This window comes from Coregonus clupeaformis, unplaced genomic scaffold, assembly GCF_020615455.1.
Source record: "Coregonus clupeaformis isolate EN_2021a unplaced genomic scaffold, ASM2061545v1 scaf0639, whole genome shotgun sequence".
In the NCBI taxonomy this organism is placed as follows: domain Eukaryota; kingdom Metazoa; phylum Chordata; class Actinopteri; order Salmoniformes; family Salmonidae; genus Coregonus; species Coregonus clupeaformis.
The window spans coordinates 30,001-46,292 of record NW_025534094.1 but is presented as its reverse complement, the minus strand read 5'-3'; the positions used below and the strand labels follow the sequence as shown (position 1 = coordinate 46,292).

The 16,292-nt window shown below is 47.5% G+C and overlaps 1 protein-coding gene across 1 annotated transcript; it reads right to left on the bottom strand.

The window, feature by feature from the left end:
• Positions 1 to 467: 467 nt before the first annotated feature.
• On the bottom strand, positions 468 to 13,824 carry LOC121561510 (immunoglobulin-like domain-containing receptor 1). Its single transcript, XM_045216211.1, has 7 exons — positions 13,622 to 13,824; positions 9,167 to 9,337; positions 4,991 to 5,140; positions 4,506 to 4,625; positions 4,017 to 4,163; positions 3,678 to 3,800; positions 468 to 1,798 (listed from the first exon to the last, which is right to left on the bottom strand). Exons 1-7 carry the CDS (start codon positions 13,686 to 13,688, stop codon positions 930 to 932), a joined length of 1,647 nt encoding a protein of 548 aa, XP_045072146.1. The 5' UTR covers positions 13,689 to 13,824; the 3' UTR covers positions 468 to 929.
• Positions 13,825 to 16,292: the final 2,468 nt, after the last annotated feature.

Genomic DNA, 16,292 nt, shown 5'->3' with positions numbered 1-16,292 from the left:
CCGCCAGCTCTGGATAAGAGCGTCTGCTAAATGACAAAAAAATAATAATAATAAAAAAAATAAAAAATAATAATAATAATAAATAAAAAAAAATAAAATAAAAAGTCAGGAGGACAACATGGTTGATGACCAAGGACAAATGCTTAGCTCTGCAAAATGACCCAACTTCAGCTCTTTCATAGGTTGTCCTTCATCCCTGTCATTCCCCATTAGAATAGCACAATATGAGGAGAGAGAGAGAGAGAGAGAGAGAGAGAGAGAGAGAGAGAGAGAGTGGAGGAGGACATGACAGCGGGACCTGAGACAATTGCCACAGCTCTTTCTACAGTCTCTGGTTTCCCCAATGCTGAGCCTTTCAACTGATCAACTACTGTTGAGGCTTGACTGACTGACTGAATACTGGACTAACTGACTGACTGGCTGGCTGACTACTGTACTAACTGACTGGCTGGCTGACTACTGTACTAACTGACTGGCTGGCTGACTACTGTACTAACTGACTGGCTGGCTGACTACTGTACTGTGCACACACACAGCTTTTGTTTGCACAAGAGATTGGCAAGATTGGGCACGTGTCTGCTCTAAAAGCGTTCAACCAGCAGAGGGGGCTGTTGTAATGCCATTCAGCAGAAGGAGAGGAGAGGCAGCCAGTGAGAGCCCAGATTAGATCAGATGACAACAGTGCACCTGCCAGAACTCTTGCAATGTAGTGTGACACACATTCATTAAGGGCTCCCTGAATGGAAGCAGTGACGAGACCAAGTAGCATGCACCAGTGTGTCTCTGTGAGTAATTCTTTCATATCTGCGTGATTGTGTGTAATTCAAGGCATGGATCAAATGCTGTTGTCAGATGGTAAATGCTTTTGAAGGGGTTGTGTTAGTGGTTTGTGTGTTGAAGTGTTTAGGAGTGTGTATTCAGTGTACTAACTAAAGAAGTGTTTTAACAGAGTAGCGCTCATTCCTCCTTGGTGTTTTCTGTCCCGGCTCGTATTCAGAATAGCTGGGAGGGGTGTCCGAATACATTCCTCCTCCTCCTCCCCCTCCCCTGTGACCTCTGCCCCCTCCTCTCCTGACGTTTTCGTCCTCATCTGAACTGAACGACCCTCTGCGGGAGCGGGAGTAGTTGCTGGGAGGCGGGGCGCGACGCTGCTCCTCGAACAGGTCGTCTCTGGAGCGGGATCGAGGGACCCTGTCGCTGAGGTCGTCACGTGAACCCATTCGACCCCGCACCACGCGGCTCTCCCCGTCCAGAAAGTCTTCGCTGTAGCTCCTTGGCATGCCACGGCTCCTTGACGGCGACAGATAACGGCGCCCGCCGGCTTCGCTGCAGTCGTCACGGTGATTAGTGAAGCGACTCTCGCTGCGGCTGCTCTCGCTGGAGCTGGGAGGGCGTGTTTTAGGAGCAAGTGGCGGCTGGCCCCCTCTCTGACCCCCTCGTCCAGGCTGCTTTATGATGGGAGGCATCTGGATGACCCCCCGGTGCTCCATGGGCCCGTCGTCCAGGCCAGAGAGCATGCTGGGAGGACCCGCTGAGTAGGGGACGTGCTGGGGCATCATGTGCTGGGGGGGAGGGGGCATCATCTGGAGCTGCTGGTGGTGGGGCTGGGGCTGCATCATGGGGCTGGTCCCATCCATGCCCCTCACCTGGTTCTCCAGGTATTCTAGCATCTGGTTGTTTCCAGGGTGTTGGTTGCCATAGACGCTGGCAGCATGGACACTGGGGGGCATGTTGTAGCCAGACGTGGGAAGGGGGAGGGGCATGGGGGCCATGGCGATGCTCTTCCCTGATTGGGAGCCTGATGGGATAGAACAAACCATGATAAGTGACAAATTTGGATTTGTTCAAGACATTTAGAAGATAAGAAGCATAGCTCTGCTGTGTGTGTGTGTGTGTGTGAGAGACTCCCTGTGTGTGAGTGTGTGTGTGAGAGTGTGTGTGTGTGTGTGTGTGAGAGAGACTCCCTGTGTGTGTGTGTGTGTGTGTGTGTGTGAGAGAGAGAGAGAGACTCCCTGTGTGTGAGTGTGTGTGTGAGAGATTTTTTTATTTTTATTATTTATTTATTTTTAGTCATTTAGCAGACGCTCTTATCCAGAGCGACTTACAGGAGCAATTAGGGTTAAGTGCCTTGCTCAAGGGCACATCGACAGATTTTTCACCTAGTCGGCTCGGGGATTAGAACCAGCGACCTTTCGGTTACTGGCACAACGCTCTTACCCACTAAGCTACCTGCCGCGAGTGTGTGTGTGTGTGTGTGTAGAGACACACACACACACACACACACACACAGGGAGTCTCTCTCACACACACACACACACACACACACAGGGAGTCTCTCTCACACACACACACACACACACACACACACAGGAGTCTCTCTCTCTCACACACACACACACACACTCGGAGTCTCTCTCACACACACACACACACTCGGAGTCTCTCTCACACACACACTCACACACAGGGAGTCTCTCTCTCTCACACACACACACACACACACGGAGTCTCTCTCTCTCACACACACACACACACACACAGGAGTCTCTCTCTCACACACACACACACACACACACACACACACACACACACACACACACACACACACACACACAGGGAGACTCCGAGTGTGTGTGTGTGTGTGTGTGAGAGACTCCCTGTGTGTGTGTGTGTGTGTGTGTGTGTGTGTGTGTGAGAGAGACTCCCTGTGTGTGTGTGTGTGTGTGTGTGTGTGTGTGTGTGTGTGTGTGAGAGAGAGACTCCCTGTGTGTGTGTGTGAGAGAGAGAGACTCCCTGTGTGTGAGTGTGTGTGTGAGAGAGACTCCGAGTGTGTGTGTGTGTGTAGAGAGACTCCGAGTGTGTGTGTGTGTGAGAGAGACTCCCTGTGTGTGTGTGTGTGTGTGTGTGAGAGAGAGAGACTCCCTGTGTGTGTGTGTGTGTGTGTGTGTGTGTGTGAGAGAGAGACTCCCTGTGTGTGTGTGTGTGTGTGTGTGTGTGTGTGTGAGAGAGACTCCCTGTGTGTGTGTGTGTGTGTGTGTGTGTGTGTGAGAGAGAGAGACTCCCTGTGTGTGTGTGTGTGTGTGTGTGTGTGTGAGAGAGAGACTCCCTGTGTGCGAGTGTGAGAGAGAGACTCCCTGTGTGTGTGTGTGTGTGTGTGTGTGTGTGTGTGTGAGAGAGGAGACTCCCTATGTGTGTGTGTGTGTGTGTGTGTGTGTGAGAGAGAGAGACTCCCTGTGTGTGAGTGTGTGTGTGAGAGAGACTCTGAGTGTGTGTGTGTGTGTGAGAGAGGGAGACTCCCTGTGTGTGTGTGTGTGTGTGTGTGTGTGTGTGAGAGAGACTCCCTGTGTGTGTGTGTGTGTGTGTGAGAGAGAGACTCCCTGTGTGTGTGTGTGTGTGAGAGAGAGACTCCCTGTGTGTGTGTGTGTGTGTGTGTGTGTGTGTGTGTGTGAGAGAGACTCCCTGTGTGTGAGTGTGTGTGTGTGTGTGTGAGAGAGAGACTCCCTGTGTGTGTGTGTGTGAGAGAGACTCCCTGTGTGTGTGTGTGTGTGTGTGTGTGTGAGAGAGAGAGAGACTCCCTGTGTGCGAGTGTGTGTGTGTGTGAGAGAGAGACTCCCGGTGAGTGTGTGTGTGAGAGAGACTCCCGTGTGTGTGTGTGTGTGTGTGTGTGGTGTACTAACCTGTATACAGCAGAGGGTTCATCTGTGAGGAGCCGTGGCTCATGGGGCCGTAGATAGGCTGACCTCCCATCCATGGACTCATGGCCCTCTGGGCATCCTTCATCATCCTGTGCTGCATCACCGCTGGAGAGAGACACACACAGAGGAAGAGATGAGAGGTGAGATGGTGTCAGAGAGAGAGAGAGGACAAAGAGAAGAGTGAAGAGAGAGAGAGAGAGAGAGGACAAAGAGAAGAGTGAAGAGAGAGAGAGAGAGAGGACAAAGAGAAGAGTGAAGCGAGAGAGAGCGTGAAGACACTGTGAAGAGAGAGCGTGAAGAGAGACCGAGGCACTGCCCTACCTTTCTCAGGACAGCAGCAGGTCTGTGGGCAGCAGGGGCAACGGACGTAGCAGCAGCACCTCTGAGGACAACACTGGCAGCAGCAGATACAGAACAGTAAGATGAGGAGAAGAGCTCCAATCACCATGAACAGCACCGTCAGCCAGTCTGGACACAGCCACAACACAGGACATCAATACATCAAATGATACTGAACAGTCTGGACACAGCCACAACACATCACTACATCAAATGATACTGAACAGTCTGGACACAGCCACAACACATCACTACATCAAATGATACTGAACAGTCTGGACACAGCCACAACACATCACTACATCAAATGATACTTAACAAGTCAGGAAAAAGACATGCACTTATACCCACGTCTCTTAATTCAGATTATATGGACAGGAGGGTCCTGATCCCAGTACAGCACTCCCACTCTGAGATGCTTTATGAATACGGCCCAGGTTGTGGTCATAGCTGTGGTTGTGGTCAACTTACTGTAGACGGTGAGTTTGATCACGCCATCCAAGCCGCCGCTGGTGTCTCCTGCAGCGGTGACTGAACAGTAGTAAACCCCGTTATCCCACCACATGATCTCATTGATCACCAGGTCAGCCTCTGTGGAGAAGACAGCAACAAAGAGCACACATTGATACGCTGTTTTTGGACGCTGTTTCTCATTCCATTCCTCTGGGAACCGCCAGTCATGTCACATTTTCGTTCTATTCCACCACTATCTTGATTAGTTCATGTTGTGCAACGGCTGGGGGGAGGCATGTGATGTTGCGGCTGGATTAAGGTTGCAAAATTCCACTAACGTTCCTAAAATTCCCAGGTTTTCCAGAAATCCCCGGGTTGAAGGATTTCCGGAATCAGAAGGGATTAAGCGGGGAATCTGGAATCCTCCAACCAGGATTTCTATCAAACTGGGGAATTTAGGGAAAGTTACTGACATTTTGCAACCCAAGGCTGTCTGGACTCACGGTTCTGGACGGAGATCTTGCGTTCCCGGTACTCTGGGCCCAGTATGGCCACGTTGGTGCCGCTCTTCTGGACGACGGTTCTCACGGTGCGCTGGCGGTCTGGGCAGTCATTGGCCGGGTCCTGACCCAGCTGCAGAGCATTCTGGTACGCTATAGAAGAGGGAGATACGTTTCATACAGAAGTGTGTGTCTGTGTGTGACTGAGTGTTACTGTACATCACCAGTAATTTGTGTCCTGCTCTTTAGTAGAGTGAGACAGGAAGTTTGGGCCTCACTACAAACCTGAAAAAAACACTACAGCAAACTCATCTACCCAACCACTAACAACCTTAGTTTGACGGAGTGTATAGGCAAATTCTGTAGCCCAACAAGTTAACCTGTAGCCCAACAAGTTAACTTGTTGGGCTACAGGTTAACCTCCAAACCCAGCTCCAGGCCAGTTCCCTTCACTTCCATAACTAACCTTGGGAGAAATACTCCAGGACAGGGTCCATAACTAACCTGGGGAGTAATACTCCAGGACAGGATCCATAACTAACCTGCCTCTCTAACCTGGTGGTCCCTGCACGCACCACACACCTGGAGTTCCAGGTCTCAGGCAGCCTCTGGAACTGCCGTTCTGCTGCCAACAAGGCTGACTTCATCCCAGCCTATGCTACCCTCCAGTCCCTCGACTTCCTGGCGCTGACGGAAACATGGATTACCACTGAAAACACTGCTACTCCTACTGCTCTCTCCTCGTCTGACCATGTGTTCTCGCATACCCCGAGAGCATCTGGTAGTAGGGGTGGTGGCACAGGAATCCTCATCTCTCCCAAGTGGACATTCTCAATTTTTCCCCTAACCCATCTGTCTATCTCCTCATTTGAATTCCATGCTGTCACAGTCACTAGCCCATTTAAGCTTAATATCCTTGTCATCTATCGCCCTCCAGGTTCCCTTGGAGAGTTCATCAATGAGCTTGACGCCTTGATAAGTTCCTTTCCTGAGGATGGCTCACCCCTCACAGTTTTGGGGGATTTCAACCTCCCTACGTCTACATTTGACTCATTTCTCTTTGCCTCCTTCTTTCCACTCCTCTCCTCTTTTGACCTCACCCTCTCACCGTCCCCCCTACTCACAAGGCAGGCAATACGCTTGACCTCATCTTTACTAGATGCTGCTCTTCTACTAATCTCACTGCAACTCCCCTCCATGTCTCCGACCACTACTTTGTATCCTTTTCTCTCTCGCTCTCCTCCAACACTACTCACTCTGCCCCTACACAGATGGTAATGCGCCGCCGCAACCTTCGCTCTCTCTCTCCCACTACTCTCTCCTCTTCCATCCTATCATCTCTTCCCTCTGCTCAATCCTTCTCCCTCCAATCTCCTGATTCTGCCTCCTCAACCCTCCTCTCCTCCCCTTTCTGCATCCTTTGACTCTCTGTGTCCCCTATCCTCCCGGCCGGCTCGGTCCTCCCCTCCAGCTCCGTGGCTTGATGACTCATTGCGAGCTCACAGAACAGAGCTCCGGGCAGCTGAGCGGAAATGGAAGAAAACTAGACTCCCCTGCGGACCTGGCATCTTTTCACTCCCTCCTCTCTACATTTTCTTCATCTGTTTCTGCTGCTAAGGCCACTTTCTACCACTCTAAATTCCAAGCATCTGCCTCTAACCCTAGGGAAGCTCTTTGCCACATTCTCCTCCCTGCTGAATCCTCCTCCTCCCCCCCCCCCCTCCCTCTCTGTGGATGACTTCGTCAACCACTTTGAAAAGAAGGTTGACGACATCCGATCCTCGTTTGTTAAGTCTAATGACACTGCTGGTCCTGCTCACACTGCCCTACCCTATGCTTTGACTTCTTTCTCCCCTCTCTCTCCAGATAAAATCTCGCGACTTGTGACTGCAGGCCGCCCAACAACCTGCCCGCTTGACCCCATCCCCTCCTCTCTTCTCCAGACCATCTCCGGTGACCTTCTCCCCTACCTCACCTCGCTGATCAACTCATCCTTGACCGCTGGCTATGTCCCTTCCGTCTTCAAGAGAGCGAGAGTTGCACCCCCTTCTCAAAAAACCAACACTCGATCCCTCTGATGTCAACAACTACAGACCAGTATCCCTTCTTTCTTTTCTTTCCAAAACTATTGAGCGTGCTGTCTTTAGCCAACTCTCTTGCTATCTCTCTCAGAATGACCTTCTTGATCCAAACCAGTCAGGTTTCAGGACTGGTCATTCAACTGAGACTGCTCTTCTCTGTGTCACGGAGGCTCTCCGCACTGCTAAAGCTAACTCTCTCTCCTCTGCTCTTGTCCTTCTAGACCTGTCTGCTGCCTTTGATACTGTGAACCATCAGATCCTCCTCTCCACCCTCTCCGAGCTGGGCATCTCCGGCGCGGCTCACTCTTGGATTGCGTCCTACCTGACCGGTCGCTCCTACCAAGTGGCGTGGCGAGAAGCTGTCTCCGCACCACGTGCTCTCACCACTGGTGTCCCCCAGGGCTCAGTTCTAGGCCCTCTCCTATTCTCGCTATACACCAAGTCACTTGGCTCTGTCATATCCTCACATGGCCTCTCCTATCATTGCTACGCCGACGATACACAACTAATCTTCTCCTTTCCCCCTTCTGATAACCAGGTGGCGAATCGCATCTCTGCATGTCTGGCAGACATATCAGTATGGATGACGGATCACCACCTCAAGCTGAACCTTGGCAAGACGGAGCTGCTCTTCCTCCCGGGGATGGACTGCCCGTTCCATGATCTCGCCATCACGGTTGACAACTCCGTTGTGTCCTCCTCCCAGAGTGCGAAGAGCCTTGGCGTGACCCTGGACAACACCCTGTCGTTCTCCGCTAACATCAAGGCGGTGACCCGATCCTGCAGGTTCATGCTCTACAACATTCGGAGAGTACGACCCTGCCTTACACAGGAAGCGGCACAGGTCCTAATCCAGGCACTTGTCATCTCCCGTCTGGATTACTGCAACTCGCTGTTGGCTGGGCTCCTGCCTGTGCCAATAAACCCCTACAACTCATCCAGAATGCCGCAGCCCGTCTGGTGTTCAACCTTCCCAAGTTCTCTCACGTCACCCCGCTCCTCCGCACACTCCACTGGCTTCCAGTTGAAGCTCGCATCTGTTACAAGACCATGGTGCTTGCCTATGGAGCTGTGAGGGGAACGGCACCTCCGTACCTTCAGGCTCTGATCAGTCCCTACACCCAAACGAGGGCATTGCGTTCATCCACCTCTGGCCTGCTGGCTCCCTTCCTCTGCGGAAGCATAGTTCCCGCTCAGCCCAGTCAAAACTGTTCGCTGCTCTGGCACCCCAATGGTGGAACAAGCTCCCTCACGACGCCAGGCCAGCGGAGTCACTCACCACCTTCCGGAGACATTTGAAACCCCACCTCTTTAAGGAATACCTGGGATAGGATAAAGTAATCCTTCTACCCCCCACCCCCCCCCCTAAATAAAAAAAGTATATATATATATTGTAAAGTGGTTATCCCACTGGCTATAGGGTGAATGCACCAATTTGTAAGTCGCTCTGGATAAGAGCGTCTGCTAAATGACGTAAATGTAAATGTAACCTTGGGAGAAATACTCCAGGACAGGGTCCATAACTAACCTGGGGAGTAATACTCCAGGACAGGATCCATAACTAACCTTGGGAGTAGTACTCCAGGACAGGGTCCAGAACTAACCTTGGGAGTAGTACTCCAGGACAGGATCCATAACTAACCTTGGGAGTAGTACTCCAGGACAGGATCCATAACTAACCTTGGGAGTAGTACTCCAGGACAGGTTCCAGAACTAACCTGGGGAGTAGTACTCCAGGACAGCTTCCAGAACTAACCTGGGGAGTAGTACTCCAGGACAGGTTCCAGAACTAACCTTGGGAGTAGTACTCCAGGACAGGGTCCAGAACTAACCTGGGGAGTAGTACTCCAGGACAGGGTCCAGAACTAACCTGGGGAGTAGTACTCCAGGACAGGGTCCAGAACTAACCTGGGGAGTAGTACTCCAGGACAGGGTCCAGAACTAACCTGGGGAGTAGTACTCCAGGACAGGTTCCAGAACTAACCTGGGGAGTAGTACTCCAGGACAGGGTCCAGAACTAACCTGGGGAGTAGTACTCCAGGACAGGGTCCAGAACTAACCTGGGGAGTAGTACTCCAGGACAGGGTCCAGAACTAACCTTGGGAGTAGTACTCCAGGACGGGGTCCTTGCAGAAGGACTTGTATTGCCAGGTGACCAGGACATTCTGCTGGTTAGCGGAGGTTGAGTAGTCACACTTCAGGATGATCGAGGCAAACAGAGCTGTACTCCTCTCTGTCTGGGGAACAGTCACCTGGACACTCTGCACCTCTGGTGGGAGAGAATACATGTCAGTGTGTGTGTGTGTGTTAAAGTGGGAATGTGTGTGTGTGTACTGATAAAAAATAAAACATTGATAGAGTATTTTGGACACTTTATAATCGATACTGACTCCAAGTAGGCCTATTGATTGTGAATAGTTTTGTGCTAGGTAGTGCTAGCTAGTGCTAGTTGGCTGTACCTGCGCCAAAACTCCAGTATTTTTCATCCTATAGCTTGTTCTCCATTTTATTTTTAAATAGTGAGCCAACTTGTTTTCGGCACTGTTATTTCTATGACTGATCAAAACTCATTCTCACTTGTCTCTCTGCAGGAGACATATAGTGAGCAATATGTTGGAACATCAAATCACAGTATCAAATCACAATACATATCGTATCGTGAGGTCTCTAGTAATTCCCAGGCCTAGTGTGTGTGTGTATGAGAGAGAGTATTATTATCTGTATCATAGCTACTGTTCTTATTGTTGTCATGGTTGTTTTCATAATTGTTGTGTATCACCTCACTTTGGCAACATTGACCTGGTCTTTCATGCCATTAACCCTATCAGTCCCGAGACCACAGCAAAAATCGGCTTTTCATTTATCTGACTTTCATTTACAGTTGAAGTCGGAAGTTTACATACACTTTAGCCAAATACATTTAAACTCAGTTTCACAATTCCTGACATTTAATCCTTGTAAAAATTCCCTGTCTTAGGTCAGTTAGGATCACCACTTTATTTTAAGAATCTGAAATGTCAGAATAATAGTAGAGAGAATGATTTATTTCAGCTTTTATTTTTATTTCATGACATTCCCAGTGGGTCAGAGGTTTACACACACTCAATTAGTATTTGGTAGCATTGCCTTTAAATTGTTTAACTTGGGTCAAACGTTTTGGGTAGCCTTCCACAAGCTTCCCACAATAAGTTGGGTGAATTTTGGCCCATTCCTCCTGACAGAGCTGGTGTAACTGAGTCAGGTTTGTAGGCCTCCTTGCTCGCACACGCTTTTTCAGTTCTGCCCACACATTTTCTATAGGATTGAGGTCAGGGCTTTGTGATGGCCACTCCAATACCTTGACTTTGTTGTCCTTAAGCCATTTTGCCACAACTTTGGAAGTATGCTTGGGGTCATTGTCCATTTGGAAGACCCATTTGTGACCAAACTTTAACTTTCTGACTGATGTCTTGAGATGTTGCTTCAATATATATCCACATCATTTTCCTTCCTCATGATGTTCTGGGATTGATTCGCACCAAAGTACGTTCATCTCTAGGAGATGAGCGGTATGACGGCTGCGTGGTCCCATGGTGTTTATACTTGCGTACTATTGTTTGTACAGATGAACGTGGTACCTTCAGGCGTTTGGAAATTGCTCCCAAGGATGAACCAGACTTGTGGAGGTCTACCATTTACTTTTTCTGAGGTCTTGGCTGATTTCTTTTGATTTTCTCATGATGTCAAGCAAAAGAGGCACTGAGTTTGAAGGTAGGCCTTGAAATACATTCACAGGTACACCTCCAATTGACTCAAATGATGTCAATTAGCCTATCAAAAGCTTCTAAAGCCATGACATCATTTTCTGGAATTTTCTAGCTGTTTAAAAGGCACAGTCAACTTTGTGTATGTAAACTTCTGACCCACTGGAATTGTGATACAGTGAATTATTTTGTGAAATAATCTGTCTGTAAACAATTGTTGGAAGAATTACTTGTGTCATGCACAAAGTAGATGTCCTAACAGACTTGCCAAATCTATAGTTTGTTAACAAGAAATTTGTGGAGTGGTTGAAAACCAAGTTTTAATGACTCCAACCTAAGTGTTTGTACACTTCCGACTTCAACTGTATCTGCATGTCCAGCCTTTATGTTTAGTCTCACAATGAAGTGTTTCAGCATTTTATTTTCAGGACAACCAGGGCTACACATAGAACACAAAACAATTTGACCTAAACAGTTGCATTTATGAGTTTTATTGACAAATATCAATAGAAAATAAGGTCAGCCAAAGCAAAAACCTGATGAAATGAATTCATATGAATGCTGTAAATACAAAAATGGCTTGCTCACTGGGATATGAATATTCAACTAGTCAGTGACAAGTGTTTGGAGTTTGTGACAGCAACTATATGAGCTTATTACAGACACTATGTCCTGGGATTTCCTATGATCTATGTAGAAGAACCACTTACCTTCTAAAGACTCTTCTGTAGCTTCTGAGCGTCATAAAGCAAAACATGTCACGTGCGTGTTCCTGAGAGTCTCAGCTTTTCATAGATAGCTTTAATAGTTTGTAGCTCAAACCATTCGGGCTGCCCTTGTCTCACAAACACTGCTCTAGCTGTGACTAAAGGGGTTATAAGTCCAAAATGTGCTGGCGTTACAGTGGGACTCATTGGGTTAAAGCATATTGAATTTGAGATAGTGTATGTGTACATGTGTGTGACAGAGCTCTATAGAGAGTATGTGTACATGTGTGTGACAGAGCTCTATAGAGAGTATGTGTACGTGTGTGACAGAGCCCTGCTGAAAGTGGTTCAACCAGAAAAACTAGTGACTGAAAGAAAGAGACTGCCAGCCACAGGAAACAGTTTGATGCTACTGGTCACACAGCAATTCAAATAGACCCAACTTCCATTTTGAATGTAAAAATACCTCTAGAGCAGGGCTGCCCAACCCTCTTCCTGGAGATCTACCGTCCTGTGGGTTTTCAGTCCAACCCTAATTTAACACACCTGATTCTACTTATTAGCTGCTCAACAAGACCTTAACTAGCTGAATCAGATATGCTAAATTAGGGTTGGACTGAACACCTACAGGACAGTAGATCTCCAGGAAGAGGGTTGGACTGAAAACCTACAGGACAGTAGATCTCCAGGAAGAGGGTTGGACTGAAAACCTACAGGACAGTAGATCTCCAGGAAGAGGGTTGGGCAGCCCTGCTCTACAGTATAGGTCAGGAGTATTCAACTCTTACCCGACCAAAAGAGTCTCCAACCCTGTTCCTGGAGAGCTACCCTCCTGTATGTTTTCGCTCCAACCCCAGTTGTAACTAACCTGGTTCAGCTTATCAACCAGCTAACTATTAGAATCAGGTGTGCTAGATTACGGTTGGAGCGATAACCTACAGGACGGTATCTCTCCAGGGACAGTTTTGGAGAGCCCTGCCCTGTTTTTCTGTTCTACCTGATAATGAATTGCACCCACCTGATGTTCCAGGTCTACATCACTCCCTGATTAGAAGGGAACAATGAAAAACCACAGTGGAACTGGCTTTGAGGTCCATAGTTGAGTTGAGGGATATATAGGCAATAGATCACCATTTACAACCTGGTCTCAAAGCATTTTGTATTATTCTGTATGTAAATCCGAGACGCTCCATTTAGTATGTTAGGCTAGGGGTTAGGGTTAAGTTTAGGAGTTAGCTTAACGGGTTAGGGGAAGGGTTAGCTAAAATGGTTAATGTTAGGTGTAGGGTTAAGGTTAGGGTTAGTTAACATGCTAAGTAGATGCAAAGTAGCAAGTAGTTGAAAAGTTCCTAATTAGCTAAAACGCTAATTGGTAGTGATGAATAGTAACCTTTGGGTTGCTAGAGTTAGACCTTTGCGTTATACGCCAACTCATCTACCCCAACCAACCACCCTACTTTCGTTTTTGCCTTAAGTAACACTCAGTCTTATGTAACTATACCAAACATAATATATCACACTAAATGGAGTGTCTTGGTTTACATACAGAATAATACGAAATGTTCTGAGACCAGGTTGCCATTTAGGCTAGTCAGGCTACTCTTGTAACTGTCTAGCTCTATGTCAATGTCCTTGTATGCCCTCCATAATTATAATTATAATAATAATTACAACCATTGAAGTGAAATGTCAGCATAACTAACACCCATTCCATGTCTCCGAGTCCCCCCCAGCTAGAGCCAAACCAACAGGTGTTTTGCTCTAAAAGGTGAATTGCAATTTCATGATGAGTAGGGCTAAATCTAGATAGGGATCAGGATCTGTAACTTGATAGGACTACAGTGCGTGTCATTGGTGAAAACTCATCAGGTATCTGTCCATCATGTGACCGATACCCCGGCTCGTGCCTAACTGGCTAGTCACTGGAACTGTTTTGGTTGTGGATGGATTCATTACAATAGCATCAACTTTTGACTCGACTAAATAAGGAAAATGTAGGAAATGAAATCAACACCATATAGAAGCTGTAATGCAAGAACAGGACGAATTGACAACATTTAACGATTCAAATATGAATTGCTATTTTCATCAACAAAAACTCACCTGCCGGTAGGGAAGAGAGAACGAACGCGGCCAGTATCAACCTCCTCATCGTTGATGATTGATCCATTAAACTAATAAATATTATCTCGTCCAATTAATGATCTACAAAACAAAAGAAAGATCTACATTATCCTCCTAAACAGACTCCTCATTGTTCTGTCTGTCCTCCTTGTGGCTTGACTTAAAGATAGCTCCTTCCTTGTCCGACACCTTTCGGGAATTTGGTTTGATGCCTGTGGAGACAGACAGACCCCACCCCGAAACAGGTGCTGTATGTGACGTAGACAGGTGCTTCCTACCGCAGAATGGGCACAGTTTGAATTAAAATGCCGCTATGAGAATACCGAATGAAAGCAACGGTAAATCGGTAATATGTTAATGATTCGATATTTACATAATTACTTTAATACATCTATTAATATTCTGCTTATTTTATGTGAATTTGGGGTCTTATTTTGTCACATGATATTGTTACGCAATAATTAGCCTACAGTGAAATGTTTTACTTCATTTTGAATACATTCATTCAAAACATTCATTTTTAATGTTAGATTAATTTAATTTTAAAAGGCAAATTCACTAGCCTACAACAGGTGAAGTGATCCAGGGGACTGTAAGTCTAGTTTGAAACCACTGGATGTCACCAGTAGCCAAGGCCCTATGCTTACACAAACGTTGCTGACTTTGTGACGGTTTTAGACCAGGGTGGGAATCAATGCAGTCCACACTATAATACTAGTTGATTAATTTCATTGAAATAATCCCATTCCCATAATCCCCCCTATAATCCCCCCCTCTCCCCCTCTGTTTTGTGTCTTATTTGGCACTGTCTTGTGTAGACCTCTTAGCAGTGTTTTAGAGCCCTGTGAACACAGTTTCCCAATGGACAAAGCCTGCAGCCCCAGAACATTACCATGTGAATGTAAAGCCCATAGAGCCCCACAGGCCTGGGGCTAACAGGTCTCAGGGCAGAGCCAGCGGTCCCCCGCAGCTGGCGACCAACAGGCTGCTTGTTCAACTCTGAGGAGACAACAGGTCTCAGGGCAGAGCCCCCTGATGATCCCCAGCACTTTAACAGGTCTCAGGGCAGAACCAGCTGCCCCCTGGTCCCCCCAGTCACGCAGGCTGCTTGTTCAACTCTGAGAGAAAGGTCTCAGCAGACTGCCCCCTGGTCCCCCAGCTGGCGACCAACAGGCTGCTTGTTCAACTCTGAGGAGACAACAGGTCTCAGGGCAGAGCCAGCTGCCCACTGGTCCCCACCAGCTGGCAACCAACATGCTATTTGTTCAACTCTGAGGAGGCAACAGGTCTCAGGGCGGAGCCAGGGTGCCTCCAAAATGGCATCCTATATTCCCTATGTAGTGCACTACTTTTTGGGCTCTGGTCAAAAATTGTTTACTATGAAGGGAATAGGGTGCTGTTTGCCCTGGTCAAAAGTAGTGCACTAAATAGGGAATAGGGTTCCATTTGGGAGGCACCCCCAGTCTCTCACCCAGGCCAACCAACCACTTTCACTACAGCACGTGGTAGTACTCATAGACACTGACCACAAATGGAAGAGTGTGTGAGTGTGTCGCTTCATTGAATTTCTTCACTTGACATGAGGAGCCTCGGGCCAAGCGGGGCTCGTCTCCTTTGAACGTCAGCCATTTGACGTTCGGTTGATCCGTGTGTTTGTGTGTGTGTTTTTGTGTGTGCATGCTTGCACACGTCTGTGTCTCTGTCTCTGTAGGTAAGGTATGTGGAACTAGGAATTCCTTAACAGATTGTTTCGCTCCCATTAGCACACCCACTCTACTCTGCACATGCCCAGCCTTACCTCCAGTGGTTTCCTGCTATTGTACTCTCATCCACAGAGGATGACAACAGCTGCTCTATCTTTCCTACTCAGTCCTCAGTTGTATCCTGTCCATGGGTTTCCAATATGGACCAGATGTTATTATTTGTAATGGCAATAAAACGTCTGAAGCGGTTTGACTTCTTGGGCCAGTTTCCCGGAACCAGTTTGTGCTTAGTCCTAGACTAAAAGCATGCTGCTTCTGTGTCCGGGAACCAGACCCCTTGTGTGCTACGGGTGTGACAACACGGAGCTAAACTGAAGTTTACATCTTTACGTCTTGAAGACTTCTTGTATGTCATATAGTGTACAACAGTAGGCCCTATAGTGGATAGCAGAGAGTTGTTATCTAGCTGACAGAGTTGTTGTTATCTAGGTGACAGAGTTGTTGCTATCTAGCTGACAGAGTTGTTGTTATCTAGCTGACAGAGTTGTTGTTATCTAGCTGACAGAGTTGTTGTTATCTAGCTGACAGAGTTGTTGTTATCTAGCTGACAGAGTTGTTGTTATCTAGCTGACAGAGTTGTTGTTATCTAGCTGACATAGTTGTTGTTATGTTATCTAGCTGACATAGTTGTTGTTATCTAGCTGACATAGTTGTTGTTATCTAGCTGACATAGTTGTTGTTATCTAGCTGACATAGTTGTTATCTAGCTGACAGAGTTGTTGTTATCTAGCTGACAGAGTTGTTGTTATCTAGCTGACAGAGTTGTTGTTATCTAGCTGACAGAGTTGTTGTTATCTAGCTGACATAGTTGTTGTTATATAGCTGACATAGTTGTTGTTATATAGCTGACATAGTTGTTGTTATCTAGCTGACATAGTTGTTGTTAT

Bases quoted from the DNA above. Each gene is read 5' to 3' on its own strand.
- LOC121561510 (XM_045216211.1), bottom strand. From the start codon at position 13,688: ATGGATCAATCATCAACGATGAGGAGGTTGATACTGGCCGCGTTCGTT. The intron at 4,164-4,505 runs GTAAGTTGACCA...GGCTGTGTCCAG, and splicing joins GATCAAACTCACCGTCTACA to ACTGGCTGACGGTGCTGTTC. The intron at 1,799-3,677 runs GTTAGTACACCA...CTATCCCATCAG, and splicing joins GAACCCTCTGCTGTATACAG to GCTCCCAATCAGGGAAGAGC.